This window comes from Argopecten irradians, chromosome 12 (assembly GCF_041381155.1).
Source record: "Argopecten irradians isolate NY chromosome 12, Ai_NY, whole genome shotgun sequence".
In the NCBI taxonomy this organism is placed as follows: Eukaryota; Metazoa; Mollusca; class Bivalvia; order Pectinida; family Pectinidae; genus Argopecten; species Argopecten irradians.
The window spans coordinates 2578074-2602491 of NC_091145.1; the positions used below are offsets into that span (position 1 = coordinate 2578074).

At 32.7% G+C, this 24418-nt stretch overlaps 2 protein-coding genes across 2 annotated transcripts; both read left to right on the top strand.

Moving 5' to 3' along the window:
- The first annotated feature begins 859 nt into the window (after positions 1-859).
- Positions 860-2963, top strand: LOC138336544 (neurofilament medium polypeptide-like). The gene is made up of 3 exons (XM_069286058.1): positions 860-943; positions 1294-1312; positions 1845-2963. Exons 1-3 carry the CDS (start codon positions 860-862, stop codon positions 2792-2794), a joined length of 1053 nt encoding a protein of 350 aa, XP_069142159.1. The 3' UTR covers positions 2795-2963.
- Positions 2964-11835: 8872 nt separating this feature from the next.
- On the top strand, positions 11836-19213 carry LOC138336674 (uncharacterized). The gene is made up of 15 exons (XM_069286204.1): positions 11836-11943; positions 12726-12747; positions 13001-13105; positions 14077-14172; positions 14667-14714; positions 15527-15661; positions 16085-16207; positions 16473-16507; positions 16761-16782; positions 17146-17250; positions 17377-17481; positions 17866-17913; positions 18045-18179; positions 18479-18598; positions 18744-19213. The coding sequence occupies exons 1-15, from the start codon at positions 11875-11877 to the stop codon at positions 19112-19114; spliced, it is 1539 nt and encodes a 512-aa protein (XP_069142305.1). The 5' UTR covers positions 11836-11874; the 3' UTR covers positions 19115-19213.
- The last annotated feature ends 5205 nt before the right edge of the window (positions 19214-24418 follow it).

Sequence of the window (24418 nt, forward strand, 5' to 3'; positions counted from 1 at the left end):
CGGATTAACATAATTTTTCGATTATAAAACATCACAAACCCTTTGAATTATAAAACATTTGTATCAACTCAAAGTAATGTTTGTCAAAATATTATCTCATTTATGTGGTAAGTTATTTAGTAGATGGTGTAACAATTGTCACGCCCTTATTGTTTAAATGTTATTGTATTAGAAGCTAGGTAAACAGAAGAAAAAAAACAAAGAATCTGTATTGTTAAGGGTTAAGTCGACTTCGACGTTAGGTTATTGTGACAAGATCTAAGGGATATCTAACAGGTTCTGTAATAAAAAACAACTGGTATACAACCACAAGGTCTTACAGACTCCAGGATCACTGTCCCAGATGAAGCTGCTTTGGGTTGTATTCACCATCTCCTGTATTTCTTAGTTTCTGCCAGACCCAGTGAGGTTTGTATTTAGATACATTCTAATATAAATCAGATCAGGACATCTACATTACTGGATCTTCTCTAGTACACCTCGTGACATATATTTTACATCATATCAGACTAAAAATTAAAAAAAAACCTTTGAGTAATATAATACAATCACGTGTATGTAATGTCTTATCATTAGTTTGAATCTTGAACGATTTATTTTGATGTTACTTCCGTTGTGTATGTTAAAGTAATCATGGTATTTAAAGTTGGGTTTCCTGGTGGAAAATATAAAATTAGATATTTCTGCCTACATAGATAATTTAGGGAATGACATGGACCATTGTACGGTCACTCTGGCACGTGCTTTGAAACCTTCATGAATCAATTACCATGTACTTGCTGTAGGTCTGTATTTTTATTCTGGGACTCAACCTTCGTCATCCGCAAACATCTGTGTTAACTAATATAATAATACCGAAATGCCACGTGTATTAAATGTACCAGGATTCAATTCGCGAGAAGCAGCTTTAGTGACACTCCAAGACGTGGTTATTACATCTTCGGTATTCCAGGGGTTACTATCACTGCCCACTTATCCACCCTTGGATCGTGCATGTATGTTAAAACATATGTTAATGCTCTGTATGCAATAACAGATAAGATAGACAGTTTGGTCTTTCTGTGTAATTTTCAAATGAAGCCTATCCTCTGATTGTTTAGTTATTTCTCTTAAATACCATCTATTTCACTATGACAGATCAGGGATGGGTACTTCGATAGTGATAATACCTCCAGGAATACCGAGGATGTGGTTGGTACCAACAATTAAAACGCAAAGTCATAAATCACTTAGCAAAGCAAAACGATGTACTTCAAAAAATGTGATCTCTGATACATTTTTTTCTCATTTCAGGATCAAGGCAGAAAACTAGGTATTATGATTCGTTTATTACATGTTGGAATATAGGAATAGATAATTAACTTCACATGGACGAGGGGATCTGTCAGAATTATTTTTTGTAATTATCTTTCTATTCAGGATTTTTATTCAATACAATATACAAGTAAGATAAAAACTCTTATTTACAGGGTAGCTAAGAAAAATGTATAATTTTGCAATTCCCATATAATTTCGGGAATATTAAAGTTATATGCGCCGTATTTTTCATACTTACGAATCCAGATAAGCTTTTAATATATAATTTATCACCAAAAGTTACCAACAACTTTAAAGTTACAGTACTAAAAAACGTTATTGTGTAAATACAACTTTTATAAAACTTTAAAAAAATGACTAGTATATGTTTGATATTATACAAGTATCGACCTATTTTACGTGAATACTGTTAATTATCAACCCGAGTAAGTGATATATTTCGAGGCCGATGGCAAAAACATCAGTCAAATGATACACATGTATGATACGATTACATATTGTAATTTTATCCCATTGCCGTTAATCAGGACCATTTTATTCGTATATAGTTCCAGGAGCGGTACCTAATAGTCGGCAAACCAGAAGGCAAGAACGTAGAGAGGTTGACGAAAACATAGCAGTTCTTGCTTCGGGAGAAGCTCCGGAAGAAGTCGAAAAATTGTCGAAAAGGATCAAACTCGTGTTAAGTTCTGCTAGGTCTAATGAACGCCAAGCCAGACAACATGTGCGTAAAGAGGTCGACGAAAACATAGCAGGCCTGTCCTCGGGAGAAGCTCCGGAAGAATTCGAGAAAATGTCGAAAAGGACCAAAGTCGAGTTAAGTTCTGCTAGGCTTTATGGACACCAAGTCAGACAACATGAGCGTAAAGAGGTCGACGAAAACATAGCAGGCCTGTCCTCGGGAGAAGCTCCAGAAGAAGCCGATAAATTGTCGAAAAGGACCAAACTCGTGTTAAGTTCTGCTAGGTCTAATGGACGCCAAGTCAGACAACACGAGCGTAAAGAGGTCGACGAAAACATGGCAGGCCTGTCCTCGGGGGAGGCTCCGGAAGAAGCTGATAAATTGTCGAAAAGGACCAAACTCGTGTTAAGTTTTGCTAGGTCTAATGGACGCCAAGCCAGACAACAGGAGCGTAAAGGGGTCGACGAAAACATAGCAGGCCTGTCCTCGGGAGAAGCTCCAGGAGAAGCCGAGAAAATGTTGAAGAGGACCAAACTCGTGTCAAGTTCTGCTAGGTCTAATGGATGCCATGTCAGACAACATGAGCGTAAAGAGGTCAACGAAAACATAGCAGGCCTGTCCTCGGGAGAAGCTCCAGAAGAAGCCTATAAATTGTCGAAAAGGACCAAACTCGTGTTAAGTTCTGCTAGGTCTAATGGACGCCAAGCCAGACAACAGGAACGTAAAGGGGTCGACGAAAACATGGCAGGCCTGTCCTCGGGAGAAGCTCCGGAAGAAGTCGAGAAAATGTCGTAGTAGACCAGTGCTTACTAAGAAGATATGATAGCTTATCTGCATTGATCATGTAAATCCTACTCGGTGATATTGCGTTCCACAACACGATTACGATTTTAACCTTATTATTTCAAAAGCGCTTTATAAAACAGAACATATCATATTTACATTTTACATAAAAAATATTGGGTTCTCTGCCATTGTTCAATTTTGCAACATTAACTTCAAAATAAAATATGATCGAATTCAAAAATTAAAAAGTAGTATCAGTTTTTCATCTGAAATAAAACGATTCATCGTATGGTTAGGTCGTAAAATAAAACGAAAATTAAAACACCAAAAGATACCACCACATCAACGATTCAAAAACGAAATGTGTATTAACTACTGTTTTCGATTAAATTTTGGCCTTCAGGTGGTTCAATTAATCCACAATAAAGGTGGTATCTTTCTGGTTAAATATATCAATGAAATCGCATATCAGTTCAGAGCATATTTTTTTCTCGAGAACGAATGGAATATTGTGATATGTGTTTGCATAGTTAGAGGAAGGTCAAAGTCTTTAATAATAAACTGTAACTTTTAGTGTATCTTCAAAAACAAAAATTGTCAACATCATTATGTATAACAAATACGAACGTATTGAATTTGAATTTATACACAGATGTATGTAAATAGATAATTGAGAAACCTACCATTGCAGGGGACATATATCTTACTAAAGCACATTTTTTATTCCATTCCATTCTAATTTGCTTTCTTAATTTAAGCTTAAACTCATGCAAACACTGTTAAAGTAATTATGCAGAAAGCATTCTCGTCTTTGCTGAATATGTTTTCGATTTATTTCACTAAATAAGGAATACTATCAAAAGATAAAAGTCAAGGTCATGAAGTTAATTCTCTATAACATAAGTAAATGATTTGGAATAAGTAGTAGAAACTAGCGGACATTCCATATATACGGTGCATACTATAAACGTACTTATTTTAGTACACATTGTCGTGCAAATATGAAAAATTGTAAATTATAAAATAATGTAAATACATTTGAGCAATTCGATAGTTTAATTTTAGGTATACCGAAATATCCGAAAAGCGCCGAACATGAACTAGTGCTTCAAAGACACTAAAACGCTAAAATTAAACTACCGCTAATTTTTGTTTTGTTTTATTATACAACAATTTAATTTCGTATGTTTACACTCATTTCTGTTGGTTAGAAATTTCAGGGTATTTTATCATAGACCGAAAAAAATGCACATCAAGTATAATGTCGTCATACATGAATGACATTTTCGCGGGAAATTTTTGAAGCGACCCAGTCATTGGCCAAATAGAATATCCTTCCGTTAAGTGTGTATGATACCATAACCCAAAAGATATTGAGAATGATATTTAACTAATTTAAACTGCACCATAACCATTATTTCACCATGTGGTCTGTAAACCACCTGTGATTATGTTTATCCCAGTAAGTATTTAGAGGTTAGTATGGGAAAAATATTGATATCGCATCCTTTATTAGCCCGTGACCGCAATACCGGTACATATTATGTACTAATAAGTTTGACATGAGAACATCAATAGTATTGTGTGTGTTTTACTTTTGGTGCATGCACAATCAGTACTTAAGCCCATATGTATCCTGTAGGGCATAGTGCCATGGATTTTTTTGGGACGCAATTAATCATTTTTAGTATTTGTATCTTTGAATTGAAATTGAGAAGCACACACTTTTTCAGGGTGTGGTAATGTTGAAAAGTAAGTAAATTTTGTAATGTTAGACTAATTCTTCTGTTCTTGTTTTTGATAGAAATATATACCATTCGTCGGCAGTGGAGCATCTTTAATTACTGTCAAGCAAATTACAAACCATTAATCGATTGGTTGATTGGGCCAAACATTTTTATAACAGCCAGCCTTCTATAAGCAGGTTTGTTGTGTGTATGAATGCAGGCTTTGGGAAGCGGCTGTATGTTCGTATTGCGTCTCCATGTAATACTGGAACTCTTTCAATTTCTTTGCACTGTAGCGGGATTGAACGGGGTCGATCATCGGTGACCAGGTAGCTCAGTCGGTGAGCACTCGGCTAGTGTTCGGACGGTCCCGGGTTCGAATCCCGGTCTGGCCGTTACATTTTCTCCTCTCCTGTTACAGTACTATCCTCTGAAGCATGCCGCTTAACACCAACTCACCTAGCAGGTTATATTGTATTGACAATGGGGCAAACCAGTCGTCTCGTGCATTTTATGCTCAGCGCTTAACAGCACAATCAATATCACCTTTATAGACTATAGCCTAAAGGGCGTCTCAGACAGGAGACAGAACCCAGAGCCTGTCTTTACGAGGTGAACGCTCACTTCAAAGGAAATGGTGAGGTGGTGTTAAGGGAGGGGTTATAAAAATCATAAGATACCAAATTAAGTTTTCTTTTAAGATCCTTCAATATTGGGACACTTCTAACCTCCTGCTTACAATACAGGGCATTCATTGATATTATATTATATTTATTGGGTTGCAATCTTAAACGCACTTGCAGTGAGACATCTATCATTATATTAGACCCAACTTAATCTAAATAGTGTAGGTTAACTTTGTACATATCTAGTGTAGCAGATGGTTCCTTCTCTGTTATTATGATTTACAAATATAATATTTCAGATTGAAGATAGTTTGCACATTTTATATATTTGCATGACAATGAATTCATACGACAATTACATTAATTTCACGAACCAAAGGGTCCTGCCTCACATGTCCCGCTTTAAAGGATCAACATAACATGTACAATGGTGTGAATGTACTAGCACTAATCGGTTAACGATTAAAAGATTAGGAACTCATTGTTTTCTTTTCTAAACGTGGAGGTCTAAAGGTTACATTTTATTAATCTGAATTCACCTAAAAGGACTTATGGCTTATGGACCAGTACGTAACTATACAATAGATAGAGTGTTGATATGACACCTGTTGCCATCATTGCATTGACGTCAAATTCGGATGAAAAATTGGGATCTTCATTTGTTTGTCTTCTTAACGTTAAAATCGACACACTTTTGGCCCTGTTTTGGGAATATAAGGAAGTATCTGATCCTGTCCCCTGGCCGAGACACGTCATAGTCTGTAGAAGTGGTAGTCACCGTTCTTACTTAGCGCTTAGCTTTAATGAAGCGAAACGACTGGTTTGGCTTTTTTCAGGTTGTTTTTGGATTAGATGTGTTTTCTGTGTCTTTTGGCTGTATGCTTATAAATCGCAAGCTTCAAAAACATACAAATGTTCATACACAAACAACAAATTGCTTACCTTGCAAACAGAGGTGATGTGGCCATTTTTTCAATGACATTAGCTTTTATAGCAAATATCAAAGAAACACAATTAAACAAAGCATGGCAATATATTGACTCGTGCCCTATCCGGGCCTCGAACTCACGATCTGCGGCACCCAATCGCCTAGCCAAACACACCTGCGCCTTCTAACACTGCGCCACATCGTTTTTATTATACTAACAGATTTATAAGATCAAGAAGATAACAGTAGTTTTCAATGTATGGCAACGGGTGAAATATGCCACACTTTCTGTGGTTTTGGTATGCCATTTTGAAAACGGTCATCTTTAGGTCGAGACGGGACGATATACGTCCTATCTTCTTATAGATCAAGGTTTACTTTTTTATGCAATGTTGCATTAACATGCTATCCTGAACAGGCATTTTTGTTATAACTGCGTTACCAATAATGATATTGAAATCGTTAAACCATCGCCCGCATCTGTTAGAGAATACACATTAAGGTCACTATCTAAAAATACAAAATATCACGTTTTACACTCATGCCAGTGTCAAGTTGATACAAACTATCATGAATCTATTTATATAGCTGTACTTAACAATCTTTTCAAGTAGGATTTATCCTGATGTTAAGAGCGCTAGTAGGTAAATATACCGTCTAACTATTTACAATAGAGACTACCGTTATGACCTAAGGATATTTTGAGGAGAAGCGGTCATTCGGAACGGTCAGTTTAGGGGACGGTCACGTAAGGAAAGGATTCCAAACTTTAAATAGAAAAATAAAAATCTTACAAAAAATCCTGCAGAAATTACAAAACTTGTATTGTTTTTAATTGCAATGAAGGCTTTTATTTATGGCGATAATAATATTGGTAAGTACAATATATGAAAATAAATTAATTCTAAAAAAATAAGCTTTTTTATAGATCAATCCATACTTTACTTCTTTTAATGATTTTTAAATACTTTATTATACAACATTTAATATCATGAAATCAAAATATAAGATATATTTTGAAACAACTGGGTATGCAAAATGAATAAAGCTTTATGATAAAAACATCAAATGTAATTTCTAAATGATATTTGCTTTTTTTAAATACTGTACATTTTTATGTGTACTTGACCAAAAGTTTGAGTCAATAAAGACTTATTATTGATATTATTATTATATACGAAACTACTGTTAGAGTATTGAAACGATATCTACTGATGTTCCAAACAAACATTGCTTGATCAGAACGTCAGAAATATCTTTTTTTGAGAGTTATAAAATTAAAATAGCAATGGTCACCGATCGGTTTGGATAGTGTACGCCAAATCGGCTTGTAACGTACACTTGTGTTGGTGAAAAGTGGAGTTTTCAAAGCGCACTGCCAGTTTTCACTTGTTGTCAGTATTAAACATAAGGTGATACGTTGCCAATTTTATTTGTTATTAATTACGTTTTGCAAGCAAATGCTTTACTGTCGTACTGCCCTTGGAAATGTTGAGATTTTAAATGTTTTTCTCATTTATCTTTAAAGTCAAATTATAATATATAGTGTTAATTAATTACCTCTAGAAAAACAGTTTGTGTTATAATTGCATATTGAACGAAGTACTGATTTGGCATGCGACAAAGGCAAACCAACTTATTTTTTTACAGTTAATTCGTATATGAATTCCACATATATATACGTAACACTGATACTTTTTTCTCTCATATATATATATAAAAAGTAAGGAACATTGAAGAGTAGAGATAGAGTAATTAGCTATTTTTAAACCACTTGATTTCGCATAAACAATATTTCGCGTCTTCTTCTTTATTAAAAAATTCATTATTTTATCAATAAAAAAATCGCAATTCCATAAATGCGAGATTAAGGACTATAATTTTTAACGTCGTGCATTCATATATATATATATATATATGATAAACTATTATTCGTGAAACAATTAAATTGGCTCTCTCTCTCTCTCTACACACTGACAGCTTCAGTTTGCGGCCGCCATTTTTTCATACATATGGGGAGATTGTGCGTTGCTCTGGTACTGGTCTCCCCAGTAAATATCTATTTAACTAATGCAAATGCATAAAAGGGGTTATTAGACATTTTTTTATTTTATTTTTTTTTTAAATAATAACAATTAACAAAACGAAGTTGCGACTACAAACAGTCAACATGCACTAATTTCAACTTCACAAAACTAGTATGTATTAAGCGCAGTAACCCAACAGTAATATAAAATATTCGGACATATTAAACAGAATCAGAAAAAAACCCACAAAAATAGAAATAATAGTATTGGCGGTAACTGAAAACGGGTTTGTCGATTTGACGCTTTTTTTATTTGATAATAACACTTGAGGTAGCCTATTTACTGGACAGTGCCGAGTAATCCGTCACCGTGGCCTGTTGTACCAGGTACATTGTCAATTCAATCTACCGTGGCTACTTAAGTAATGTATTTCCCACATATTTAAAGTACAAACACGTGAAGATTGATGCCCAATTAAATCACTATTATAGACTGCTGAGGGAATCAGTCGCCAAAACTTTTTATATTGTAACAATTTGCTGAATTTAGATTGTCGTTAGTTTTCTTCGTGTTTTATTATGGGTCCACATTATCATGAGGTCATACACTGTGCATTTCTGGCCTCGCTGGCATTGTGATGTGATGGTTTATTTACCCGAAGGTGTAATATTTACCGAGGGCTTGCCTTCTTATCACACTCTAACCGGGGACATAAATTGTTTATAATACCGAAAATTCGTTCACCTGGGTTAAATATTACTTAAATTCGCCGTTTTACGCTTCGGCTGCCATTAACAGAGAAAAAAATCTAAACAAGCCGATAGTATTTTATTTTTTTTTATCGCGAGAAGAAATTAAAGTGATACTCATATTGTGAATTTATTGATGACATATTGTTCAACTAATTTTAACCAGAAACATACCAACATTGATATCAATTAAAAAAGTTTCCGAAGAGGAGGTAATGTAAAAATGTAATTATTGCTAGATTAAAGAGTTTCAGATGTAAACGAATGGTAGGAATTTATTTTTGTACACGTATTTTTACAGTATGGAAGGTTTCCAGAGTTTTTACAAATCTGTTTCAAATAACACTTAGACCAAACATTTGCTTTTGTCTTTTCTTACGTAGGAGTTATATGAAATAAAAAGGAATATGCCAATGTTGAGTTGGAAAATTTTCATTAGTTTTATTATATATGTTTTTCGTGTTAATTCTAAATAAACACACAGTGAAAAAGAATATAGAAAAAATGTTGATTACTTATATAAAAGAATTTAACATAGCAAAAAGATAAATATTTTTGTTTTCTCTTGATATAATATAATTTGAATTAAATGAAATTTTTATTTGAAATGAAAATTTCAATGAAATAGTTATAATAAAAAATGATGGTCCATCAATGTAATTGTACACATATAATACCAAATATCTACCTTCACAAACTAATCACATATTCCTTAGTATATTCATGATCAATAATAAGGTTTATTTTTGGTAACGGTAATGTTTTTAATATCAGATTGCAATGTAAGACTTGTAAGGGTTGTTATGCATATTATAAAGATCAATATATGGTGTATATTTTAACATTGCGTCTTTCAAACAGTATATTTTTTATCTTCATGGTTTAACCAAAGGTATAGAAATTACTGCACTTGTATTTGATTGATGAAAAAATCGAATGAATGAATGAATACGAATTACATTATTGTATGTACAATGTGGACAGCCAAAAGCATACAATTTTACTGAGTTCACTTCAGGATAAATATTTGAGTGTGGTTCTAATAGTTTTATTTCATCTACCTAATATTTATCTTCTCATTGCTATACATACAATTTTACGATAAACCAATGTGATCACATACGTAATTAAAGTTTCACGTTGTAAGAGTAATTATATCATAGGTTTAGCTGTATGTGTATCTGTTCATTCTGCATTGTCAACCATTTACGTAGTAGCAGCTCTGCTTCGTTATCGCAATATTTTATTTATTTATTTTTACTTATCAGACAACTGCCCAAATTGGTCCATGTTTTGCCCATATTTCGGTATGTGTACACACAACCCCTGAGGTGTTATACGTTTTTGACCAGGATTTCAGAAAACGAATCTATGGACAAATTATCACTTTTTGTGTCACAAACTCTTTAACACTGTGCTATATAAGCATATCGCATAATTCAGGATATTCTAGTTCTGGAATCTGGGTTTCACAGCTAAAAGTTGCGACCACATTAGCGCCCTCATTCCTATAAGTATCCTTCCCTTTTTTGTAGCCTCATTTTCACTGAACTCTGATTACATGCATACTGATAACATTAAAACCGATTATTTCTTTATTTGAGTTCGTTTGCAAACTTTGTTCAAAAAATTTATGAAAGGCTCATCCATATTTGATTCTATTAAGTGCATCGTATTCATTTTTAATTTGTAAGCGCCTTGGGCGTTTAATATAGATAATAAATATCAAACAGACCTCATTAATTACTTTAACAAAAATTGTAAACAACTATATTTTCGCGAGAAATTGTCGTGTAGCGGGGTTGAAATGGGTCGACATCGATGACTTGCTACAGAATGTAGCTCAGTGGCAGTGTCCGGAGTTCCCGGGTTCGAATCCCGGTCTGGCTGCAACATTTTTCGTCTTTTACATTGGTCAAATGTCGTGAGACAGTTTAATTGTTTCGCGAATAATTATATAAAACAGAAGTATGAATGTATATGGCTATCAGTAATAGTCCTTGATCGCGAATTTACCTATCCTCGAATCTGTCGAAAGTACTGATGATACTTAATATTATAAAATTATAAAAAATATTATGATTTAACTGTAATTGGTAGAGATTTCTCGGTCTTTCACCTAAAAAGGGCTGTATAATAAAATCAAATGCCACTGTATTCATTTCAATTGCATCTTCAGAAATTTAGTTAATTGAAATTAGAATATCACGAATTGTGTATATTTTTCACAATAGCTTTGTACTAAAATAAATCCTCTAAAAAAGGTTGTGTAATAAATGCATATGCCACTATAATTTCCATCTTAATAGCATATCAGAAATTTTAATAAATTGAAATAAAAAGGCCAGATCACGAATTGATTTTGTTATTTACGATAGTTTTGTACTAGAGTAAATCCTCTAATAGAACGGATATATTTACGCATGAACGCAATCCAATGATGTAGTTTTGGTATTTTCCTTTCCAAGGTAAGAATTGGCATGATGAGAAAACCAAACAGTTATACAGTTATAAAAGCATGTTTAAACGTTTTCTATCTTTTATTCAGTACCTTAAACACCCCCGCAAAATAGACGTCATAGCTTAAGTCCTAACAAAAACGTGAAGTCTTACAAACTAAGCAGTAACGGTCTTTAACCCGCTATCAGATAAATATTTAAACTCTGCCACAATAACGCCATTTTAGTCTGTGGGCTAAATAAATATTAATTCATTGGTTTCGAGTAGACTACAAGGTTTATGTAAATTGACAAACATATTTTCGTTTATACAACTATGTGAACAATAAAACTTAGAAACATAGTTCAACACATCGGTCTGTACAGACACATTGGTCAAAAATGATCACCTCTTTTGTAAACCGGTCTTTTGGTCCACAATAGAAGTATTTGGTCGTGACAAAGTGTGTTTAATTACTTAGCACCCGCCAGGATAAGTTTTCAAATCAGTTTAAATCTCCCATCACGAAATTCTCCATATAAAATGCGCCTGCCGGGACCTTGGGTATCAGACTGGGAATTTGATCAACCAAGATGAAGGTCTTCGTTGTAGTGTTGGCAGTTATCTGTCTTTGCAATGCCAAGTCATTGAAGAAAAGAATAGTAAGTGTTTTAGACTTTTTAAAAATTTCATGTTTCTATCTATGAATATTAGACTTAAGTATTCAGAAATTCGATGTAAAATGATATTTTCATAAAATAGAATTATTTATGTTTTGAAGAAATGAGATTTCTGATATGATATACAGATATAATTGATGATCATTCTTAATTCATTTATTTAATTGTTTTTTATAAGATTGGTTCTTTATGCTAGGACATTGATCCCACAGTGCATATAATGAGATGATAAAGATGATTCGGGCACTAATTAAATAAATAATGATAAAAAAATTGATGCATAATATTGATAAGTTCGATTAAATTCTGTATCGAATACTTTAGATGCAAAACTCATTTTATTTTGTTATTGATTTTTGTTTTTCAAATTATTTTTAGGTTAGCTAGACTATAATTTGTTGTTTCGAATGTTTTAGATACATTTTTAGGTAACATATTATTTTTATTAATTTACATTAATTACCAATAAATTCATATTAACGTTAAAGTCTTCTAAACAAGTAATATATATAATATTGTAAACTGTTTCTGTAAGATGGTACAACATTATTAAAGATTAAAAACTCTAAATACTGTTGTTGTGGTTTCCTTCCATATCGATTCCTTTCTCTTATTAACGAACGTTTTAAAAAGCTTGAACAATCATTCAAATGTTTGACATTATTATTCTCATCAAGAAATATGTCGAAAGAAACATTTTATATTTCATATATCATGTGTAAACTTGAAGAGATTTTAATTTTTTTTTTTTTTTGCTTTAACAGGACAGACAAGACGTAGAAGATTGTAAGTATTTTTAATCTTGTGTATATTTAATAACTAAGCATTTGTTTTATCCTTCACGCATGAAATTGAAATTTATATTTGAATGATCGATTACACAAAAAAAACGTTACATATTGCAATATTTATCAAGTAAAATTCATAAATATTATTCTCGGTTAGTATTTTTATTAAAACTCGAAAACACATTATATACGCCATAATAGAATAATTAACAAGAATTTTGTTCTAACAATATGCAATTGATAACTTTTAGACTTGAGTGACAAAACACCAGGTGAAATCAGGGCGGCTCTCGCAGAAGCCAAAGGCTGGGTCGATGGAGTCATCGCAGAAGGAGCAAAGCTCTTAGCAGAGAAAGGTATGTACATGTATATATGGGTATTGACAAAAACGGGACTTATCTACTTCACTAAAAAAATTACTTGACAAGCGAAATGAAGTTTTTGACTTTACAAAAGTAAAAAAAAAACAGCCACTTCATTTTATTTATAAAAAATTGATATCAACTTTTGGTTTATAAAGGATTCTATTAATTTTGGACATGAGTTTGATATAATATAACGTAACATGTATCAATATCGTACTTCACTATTGTGTAAATGAACGGTACATACCCAAATATTTCCTTCTGCAATATTAATGATAATATAGTCAGACATCAGAATTCTACTTTTCATTGCGCATTTTCTTTTAAATTACACTAATTATTATAATAGTAGTTGCTTATTTCAGGTATAAACAACAGATTGTTGGTTTTGTATTTAGGCTGTATATTGTACAGCAGGAAAAAATATATATGACACAATATGCGGTGTGATTTATGGTGTTTATAGAAAATTAGCAAACTCGAGTATGATAAACATGTTATACAATAGTGACGCGTTATTGACAACTATTCCTCCCCATTCTTCATGTATGTTTATTATCATTGTTGGTTTTTCCGCCACTCTCATTGGACTTCCGTACCCCACGTGACCCCTATAACATAACCCCAATGATCGACTAGTAAAGGTTGAATGGAAAAGTAAATTAACCGATCTGTCTATAAATAGATAGGGAATTTCCGAACCAGTGCATCAAAGCGTGGAAAAGAAAAAAAAACAAGTAAAGTAATAAAATAATTGTAGCATTTTGGATTCGGTCTGTGCATGCTTTTATTGATCAAAGAAAAATTATCATCTAACGTCCTAGGTTGATAATCTTTTTTTTATTAATACAAATATGCATCGACGTCATCAAAGTACTGTAATTGTTTAATATTGGGTTTAAATGAATAAATCTCAATTAGTTATGAAATAATTAAATAACTATCAATACTTTCTATTTTAGAACTTTTCAATGATGATCTCGAACCCATTCCCGCTATCGACGAGGCTATTGAGTTTCTTAAAAGTGATGTCAGCCCATTCTTAGATAATCTACCAGGTAAGTTATTTGATTGGGTTTTTTTTATTAGATTTTTTTTAAATACACAATACAATCTGATTTTCATTCCAGATAAAGCTTCTTTAAGAAATCAGAATGGCACTTATATATGCAATATGTATGAAGTTTGTTAATTGAATTGTTGTGTATTTCATTTTGATAGCCTGGGCCTAGTTATATTATGTGAATGTTATACAGACGTACCATATTGTCTGTGTGTTCTGTTTTTAAACATGGATTCATGGGACGCAACTTTAACGTTAAAACAACTCTATTGGGTGCCATGAAACCTGAAGTTGATGATAAGACATCCACAGCGGAGTTCTTTACTAGATTATCTTCTTTTGTAACATCTAGAATCAGACATGTAGTAGAGAAAAAATAATCAAGCTATGTCTTAATGATTTTTTTCCAATATGATAGAAACTAGAAGCTTATTGATGAATTTATCATATAATGTTTATATTTTACAAATTTACAAATTCTCTTTTCAGATCTCCCCGAGGCAGAAAAAATGCATTTCTTGGATGATTGCATTGCCAGTAAGTAAAGCATGTTGAGACCTACATACAAATGTAATTGCATTAAGGAATGTATTTCACACCTACAAAAATTTTCTTTTATAGAAATATATTTCATACATGCATAATTGAATTTCTATAGAAATGTATTTTACACCTACATGATTGTATTTCTTTAGAAATGTATTTCACATCTATATAATTGTATTTCTATAGAAATGTATTTCACATGTACATAATCGTATTTCTATAGAAATATGTTTTACATCTACATAATTTTATTTCTATAGAAATGTAATGTGGTTTCTAAAGATGTTAATTTTTCGGCGACTTAATTACGCGATTCAAAGCCGTGATGCTACTGTTCCTGTTGCTTGGCAGGTTTTTTTTTTGTTCTGACCGTGGGAAAAGTTATCTACAAATAAGTTTAAGCGAATATATGATCAAATGTTTTGTAACATCAGGGACCGATTTCTCGAAACAAACTTAAGTCAAAAACTGACTTAAGTCATAAATTTTCATATAGATACCTAAGGAGAAAAACTTAAGTTTTGACTTAAGTCTGCACTTTTGTTTCGAGAAATCGGGACAGGTCCCCATTAATAATTTAATTAATTAACACTAGTTATTTTTCCAAACCTAAAATAAATGCGACTTTAAATGATATTTTCAACTACATTTTTATACATTCTGCAAAGAGTATCGCTGTATACCATAATATTGTTCCATCGTTTATTTTTTTTATTTTATTTATTTATTTTTTGTTGTTGTTTATATATATATGAATGCGTTTTGGGAATAATTTACATTTGAACTTATTATATTTTTATTAGCTGCCATGAGCACAGACTTCAGCTCCATGGCTGATGACAAGGAACGCTTGACCGTTCTCGCTCGTCAAGTATTCACATGTGCTGGAGCCGGACTGAAGATTATTTCACGAAACCTTGATATGTCCAGTGTCGATGGTTAGTACAAGAGAAACACATTATCTCGATTTCCATGTAAAACCATATTCAGAACATAGTGTATATCAAGGACCGGTAGTACAACGAAGCCGGGATATCTATAAATAGAAACAGAAAATCATTTCTATAATAATGATAATAATAATAGAAATGTATTTGTTTCTTTTTATTGTATATTGAACAGAAAAGCTTATTTCCCATTAAAAAACGATTAAACCATCATATGGAAATTGTAAGTTAAAAAAGAGTAGGTTTTGGTTTTGTTCTATTTTATTTTTTATTTTTGGGAGGGGAGGGGTTAATATCATTCATTTAACAACAATTTGTACACTCTTGTATACTAATTATGCTACAGTTTGATGGGGAACAGGGGGATATAAATAGAACACATAAAATGAAAGACTGATAACTTGTTATCTCCAGATGCTGATCTGTCACTTGGAGGTGCTCTGTCAACTCGCTTTGATATCCTGGAGGCCGTTATTATTGAAATGGGCCATCTTGCTAAATTCGTTCTTGAATTCGTTGCCAAAGCTGAAAATGGAGGTAAGTATGTCGGTATTTGTTTTCTGTAGAAAATGTCTCTTTATTCAACTAAATCATGAATGATGATAAGTGAACTGCGAGATAAAGTTACTGTTATAGTACCAGTCTTTCTATGTTCCTCTCATCTGTAATGTGAAAAGCTGGTATTTTAACTGTCCAGTAAAACACGATATATATCAGACCAGATTATTGTATACAAGTACATGTGATTACACATTTACGCAAATAGCGAATATTCATCGACATTTTTTTTATCTTTTCACAGTTCTGGATTTCAGCTTCGATAAACGTTCACCCTCGGTAAGTTTATTAATATATAATGCATGAATGCAGGAACGCACACGAAATCATTCTTTTAAAAAGAGCTTAGAATGCACTAAATAATATTTACATAGCCTTTTCTAATAAATCGCTATAGCAAAAGTCAAGACCTCAATAAAAGTGAAGTTAGCTGTTTTATTGTGCATATCCTATGAATGTATAATACATTGTTAGATACTGGTATATCAAAATATATTGTGCATGGATATATTGTTTGTATTTTCTGTTGCAGTCAAAAGAAGAGCTTTTGAAAAGTAAGTATCATTAACTTATTTCTAATGAACTTATTGAAACTCTATTATGTCAATATGAATCATCAAATTTATTTTTAATTACATTACGTGCCATGAGTACATCGACTTTGTAACTGTCTGATAAAATCAGATATTCATAAGATGAGAAAATCACAAATTCACGGAATACAATGTACTTGCAAGAAAAAATTCCTATGAACAAGTCAATACTGATAAAAATGAGTAGCATATATGATTAGTCATAGAGCATAGGTTTTGTTTTTGAAACAATATATATATACATGTAGAAACTGTTAGTCAGTATTGCTTGAATGGCTGATTTACAAAATCTCTATAGTCGGCATTGTATTTTGTTGTTTGCAGTGATTGAAAACTCAAGCCCACAAGAGATCCGTGACGGAGCCGCAGAAATGGAAGACGGTTTGGAAGACGCCATTGCCGTAATGGAAAAAATGATTGAACTTGATGGTAAGTGTATGTTGGTTTCGTTTCTTAGCAACAGATACAAATTTGAAATCGAGTTTATATTTTGATTGTTTTTTTTTTATTTTTTTGTGATCACAAAGTCATTTTTTATGTTTTATTTTAATAAAGGGGTTCTTGGAGATGACTTCAAGCCAACAGCTAAGTTCATGGAACTCGCAAAGCAACTGAAGAGGGATGAAAAGAAGGAGAAGGAACTAATGGATAATCTCCCAGGTGTGTCAATAAAGTCATAGTGATATATATATACATATATATCAACATCAATAAACATCTCCTGAAGAACAGGATGTATATGTATATATATGGATATTCTAAACGGATAAATGCTTTAATTTGAGCCTTAGATCGACATTAATTTATTTCATTCAAATACGGAACTATTTACAAAAATAAATCATAATCTATATGTTCAAGTTTGATTAGTGAGATTCGGTCTATGTCCTGTAATATAAACTGTTATATCCCGGTAATAATTTACATATAGGTAATGTCATTTATTGTCAATAATTGTAAACAAATACTTAATCCAACTCCTTCGAGAGTTTATGAGGTCTTGTAAATCCTTGGATAATTATTTTAATGCCATTTTTGTTCCAGATCTCGATGACAACAAACCATCTCTTTTCCTAAAAGACTGCGAAGAAAGTAAGTTACCATAAAAATAATGCACCATTCAACGTTTATAATACTCTGATGTAAAAATTTAATATAAGAAAATTACATATAATTGTCATATTTCACTGTTCTAATTCACTGAACCTGATGCTTGTATATAGCTGCCAAGAACACCAACTTCGATGACTTTGACACACCAAAAGCTTTCCTGAATGAGGTTTTCCGCCAGGTTCTAGTCTGTGGGGTGTCTGGACTCGAGGTTATGAAGGAGCTGGTTGACCTTGAAGATGTTGATGGTAAATACAATTGATCAAAGTAACCTTGATAAGGATTTTGAAAATAACTCGTAAACCATTATGGCACCTATGATATTGATATTTATTTTCTAGATCAGCTGTGGTTTGTAAAATTGAATTGTACGGGTTTTATTTTGTATAACTACAGTCAATGCATTCCTTAAATGATAATTAAAAATTTCAAAAAAATATTGATATGTTTGAAAGGAAAATAGGTTATTGCAATGCATTACAAAATATTGGAATACACATTTATATTCCGAAGCAACCTGAAATAACGTATCTTGGTTTTTTTCTAGACGCCAACCTGAACGTTGCCGGCCTTATCGACAGAGTGACAAAATTGGAACAGGCAGTGATTGAGATGGGACATTTGGGAAAATGGACTGCCGAATTTATTGAACGTGTCATGGAAACAGGTATGTTTAAAATATATGTGTATTTGATGGTAGACGCGTTAATGTATGTTAAAATATGACATCTAATGTTTCTTTACACATGACTGGCATGCAGATATTAGAATTGTTCTTAAAATGACACAAATATGAAACATCTTTATTGTAGGATTTGATGGAAGCGCAAATGATTTGGTCGATCTTCAGGATAGAATGTTTAAAAGCAAGAAAGGACCCAAGCCTACAGGATTCCCAATGCTTTCAAAGGGACCAAAACCAACCGGAGGACCAAAACCAACTTGGTTTGAGCTGGATGACGAAGACAGGAAGTTCAGTGGTGGTAAGAAAGGAGGCAAAGGAAAGGGAAGCAAGGGAGGTAAAGGAAAGGGACCCAAGCCTACAGGAGGACCACGACCCTCAAAAGGACCCAAACCAACCGGAGGACCAAGACCCTCAAAAGGACCCAAACCAACCTGGGGCCCAAAGATTGACAAGAAGTCTCTCCTTCGCCGCATCATGAATGCCCTCAAGGCTTACTAATTTCTTTAATAAAATTGTTCGATGGAAACGACACTTTCAATCTTATCACGCATTTGTTAATTTGACATTATAAATGTAATACACTAAGTTGCAATTTTATCCGGTGTTTGTGTCATTTTTAATGTAGTCTTGTATTGATGTACAACTAGTCCACAAGGAAACAATATAGAAATTACACCAAAATATCAGACATTCGTACATATGGTTAAGTAATTGATGTTTGTTGCCAGTTTCATTTTAAAATCAATAAAAACAGGATAGAAATCCTGAAGAATGAAGAACTAAGAATATCACTCAAAAATCTAAAAAGCATTAAGAAATCACATTTATTAGAGATGTTGTTTCATGAATACAATGTATAAGTGTATTTACATATATTCTGTAAATGGAAGGGTGTGGATGACTTTGTTATTTTGGTAGAATTGTATTCATACAATTTAGAAAGAAACAGCATCTTGGAACTGATATTTCAATTTCGCATATAAATATGTTTTCCTGTTAAGATTAAAATTAATACTTAGTTTAAACCGATGGATTCCGGGTCCAAGAGGGTTGCAACCATACAGTATCCGTTTTAATGTTGTAAATGCAGGAATCAATCAGGGATTTTGGGACCTGGGTCCGGCACCATAAAGCTATCTTATACAGATTTTTAAGTTTATGTAATATCATATACTAGAGTAAAAACTCTCTCTGGGAATAGTTTTATGGTGGTGGGCTCGGTCTTTTGTTTTTACTGTACATTTTATTAATGATATAACTGACCAAGTTGAAAATTTCGCAAGTTCTTTAGCGGTGGCACATCATTTTACGTAATTATAGTTAATAATCCAATTCAAGCAGCAGAAATAATTTTCAAATGACCTACATAACATAAATACTTGCCTTAGAAAAGGAATTTGACAAGGTATAAAATCAACTGATTAATACCTCAATTCAATTGAAGTACTTTATTTTCTAATGTATTATTCAGCATATAGGGCAACAATATAGTTGTATATACAACCGATATTATTATCAAATCATTACCTACATTCAAAGAATACCGATAGCATAATAGGAAACCAGAACGATTTCTTTAAAATTATGATCCTAGAAAAATGAATATACAGTAGACCCCTATAACTCGAATAGCAGGGAACCAGATCAATAGTTCGAGGAATACAGGGTATTCGACTTAACCTGAGGTTTAGTCATGGTCGATCGTCGAAGTCAAAATGTAGGGTCTCAAACTATGGGATGCATGTCAATGAAATTTTAATTACCTTTACCTGACGAGAAAGTAAATCAATTGTCTTCCACATCACAGTAAGCGATCGTCATCTTGCTAATAGGATCTATTATCACAAATCATTTAAAGCATTTACATATAATTAGCAAATAGTTTTATAATTACGTCCCTAATTAGCAACTGGTATCATAATTGCATACCTTTGGGCGTCTGCTATTATATTTACATACCTAATCAGTGTCTGGTATAAAATCACATACCAAATTAGTGACTGGTATCATAATCTTATACCTAATTAGTCTGTGTATCACAACTACATAGCTAATAAATGTGTGGTATCATAGTAACATACCTAATTTATGCCTGGTACCATAATTGCATTACATTTTATTTTCTAGTTCAAAGTAAATAATAATTTAAATGCAAGTGAACATTTGAATGTTCCACTTCAGCCATTTCACCTCAACAGCCAAGTTCAATGTGATAAAAATAGTCAGTATAAAAAAATGAAAAGATAACAAAACTTCAATGTTTTTTAATAGCTATTCGGTTTACTTTCAATTATCCAGACATTTTAAAGGTGTTTTTATAAGTTTCATAACCAAACTGATTCATTCAACTACAATGTCAATTTTCCCGCGCGGACTAACATCGTATTAGTAAACAAGACTTACATCCATTTATGTAGATATTACTACACCAAGTCTAGGCTGCATTTATTGGCTCATAATGCAGATCACGATTATCATTAGAGTAATGGAAGTCGCAGTGGCAAAAATATAAATATACGTAATTAATGTGTGGTTTGGTATGACAATTGCAAAACAGATTGTCTGGTGTCTTAATTTGATACCTAATTCCAATTTTTGTGTCTGTATCTTAACTGCATCCAGTGTCAGATATCCAAATTGTGTACTTAAATAATTTCTTGTATCAAAAAATATACTTAATTGGTATCATATATATTTGGCTGCATATCTAAAGCAACTTACATATTTAAAAAAACGCTTGTAGCATTTATTTATGTGTTAATGAAATGTCTGACCAATAATTCTAGTTTCCTACTGAATTAAATCTCCTCCTACTCTCATGCAATGATGCACATCCAAACTCAGGTACTTTAGATCAAAATTACTTTTACTATTTCTATCTTTCATTTGAATATCCGTAGTTTAAGGAATAAACTATCCCAGCTTCTAATGTTATCTGTGTCACAGAGATTTACCTTGATAATTCTGTAGCTGATACTCATTTCCTCCTGGGTGGTTATGAATTATACTGTAAGGAAAGGGGAAGTCCGGGAGGGGGTTAGCGGTGAATAAAATGTACATCAAGTCCCTTGAATTTCGAGTGGGCGAAGTGATATGGACAGAGATCCAGTATCCAAGAAAGAAATGTCTCCTGTGTACTTTGTATAGACCTCCACACGCTTCGCTTCAAAAAGTCTTTGGGACCAATTACAACTTTCTGTAGACACTTCCAAGAAACTCCACACATCATAATAAGTTGGCAATTTAAACGTTGACATCTGACTAATGGAAATTCTCACAAAATCTACGATATTATCCATACATTTCACCTCACCAATGTCATTGATAGACCGACACGTGTAGTGCACACGTCCTCCACATCACTTGACCCAATTTTACTGTCTGACACGTGTTTCTTTAATTTTTCTGACGTAATTTATATTGGCGAAGAAATTTCTGATCACGAGCCGACGACTGTAAAAATTAACGTAGGAACAGCTATTACCAGAACATATAAATGAAGAAAAAGATGTTATAATCATGCAAATTATGAGACGTTTAAAAATAATTGACGTTCCAGAGGTAGAGATTAGGACTGACGCTAATATAACCGACTGACATTATGAACATTTTTAAATCCTTACCTATCTATAAAGCAGTAGGACACGACGGAATCAGCCATACTTCGATAAAAAAAACCAAAGCATCTTCTATTGCATAAACCTTATTTCTAATATTGAGATCTTACTTGGATACTGGTATCTTCCCAAAACAGTGGAAATTAGCTTTAGTCATGCCATCCTTTAAAAAGGAAGATAAGCATAATTCTACTAACTATGGACCTATATTTCTTTTAAGTATAATAGGAAAAGTTTTAGAAAGATTGGTAGTCAAATTTCTAAACAATTACCTCCTTGATAATTCACTCATACATAAATATCGGCCAGGTTTTCAACCTGGACATCCATCAACTCACCAACTTATTCAAATATACCATTCCCTATCGTACAATATTGAAAAACTAAATATTGAATATAGTTTTCTGTGTTATTTCGAAAGTATTGAAAATATGCACTCAACATGCTTAGTTTTCTGTGATATTTCGTAAGCATTCGATCGTGTGTGACACAAAGGACTGAATATTAAACTAGCAAACTATGGTCTGTTGGAATATTATCAAGTTTATTAAAAAGCTATGTCAGTAATCCGAAACAGCAAGTTTTTGTCGGAAATTGTTAATCTTCCGTCAAATCTACAAATTTTGGTGTCCCCCAAGGCTAAGTATTAGGTCCGTTTCTTTTTATATTGTATATTAATGATATTTCTGGCAACCTCGAAAGTCTGTCTAAATTATTTGCTGATGATACTTCTTTGCTATGCTATGGGCCATCAATTTTGGAGATAGAAACTTAAATTAACGACGACCTTATGAAAATTAAAAATTTGGCAAATAAATAGTTGGTAACTTTTAACCCCAAAAGACGGAAGCTTTGCTTATTTCAAATGCGGAATACTATCGGCTTATCGATATTAAATTCAATAATGTAAGTGTAGATTTTGTAGATAACCATAAGCACTTAGGAGTAACTTTGGAGGCAAACTGTAAATGGAATACATTGATAATATATGTAAACAGGAATCAAAACAGGTAAATATTCCTCGAAGACTTAAATGTACTCTTAATAAAAAAAACCTTAATAACAATGTACAGGTCATTTATTCGGCCATTGTTTCAATACTGTTACTGTTGTGAGGTTTGGGATTGGTGCTCTCTTAGTGACATAGAAAAAAAACCAGCAAAACTTCAGCTTGAATCTGCTAGAATAATTACTGATTTACTGTCTTATGTTAGCAGAAATTCTCTGTTTTTAGAAAGCGGTCTAGAACCACTTACTTCCCGTCGTTCCCGTAGAAAACTACAACTATTTTACATTTAAATAAATAACAAAATTACACTCAACTACCTCTATATAATCTCATGAAAGTGTCTACATTGTATTTATTATTCAATTGAAAATAGAAAATCAAATATATTGCATGCCAGATTAAGAAATAGATGCAGTACTATAAAAAATGATCTATTCCGCTCTAATTTAATAGAATGCCAGCAATGCCAATGTGGGCACCCCATTGACCATTGAAGATGCCCATCACTTCTGTTTTACAAGTAATAATTACGCTCACCAGAGAATACAATTATTTTGAACATTAAACAACTTCATTCCTTTAGACCTGCAGCTACTACTACATGGAAGTCTAGATTTATCTCTTGAAGATAACATAACAATATGTCAGAGCATTCAATAGTATATAACTGACTGTAATACTGGGTTTAACATCCTTTGTTTTATATGAACTATTTAAAAAATGATTCTTTACATCCGATGCTGACGACAAAAGAGAAACGTTATTAAGAAAGCATCAGATTGACAGGAGAAATATACCAAGGCACGGGATGTGATGAACTCTAAGTAAAGCAGCGAGACAAGAACAACGATTAATTAAGAAATTATATACAAATGCTAAAATAAACAAATACTATCCCCTTTCTCACTCTCTTCCTCTCCTCCCCCCTCTCTCTCTCTTTCTCTAAACTCATGTGAATTATGTTTGCCATTTTGTGTTCATTGTCATATAAGTAATTATAATTCTGTTGGGAGAGGGCTTCTTATAAGTTGCAAAACTTGTGCCCAATCCCATTGTATCTAAAATTACGCAATAAAATATGTTTAAATCAAACATTTACAAAATATCTGCTCACAATAAAGTTATTAACCCCCATAGTTACGGACAAACATCGATACCTATATGTCTACCGTGTAA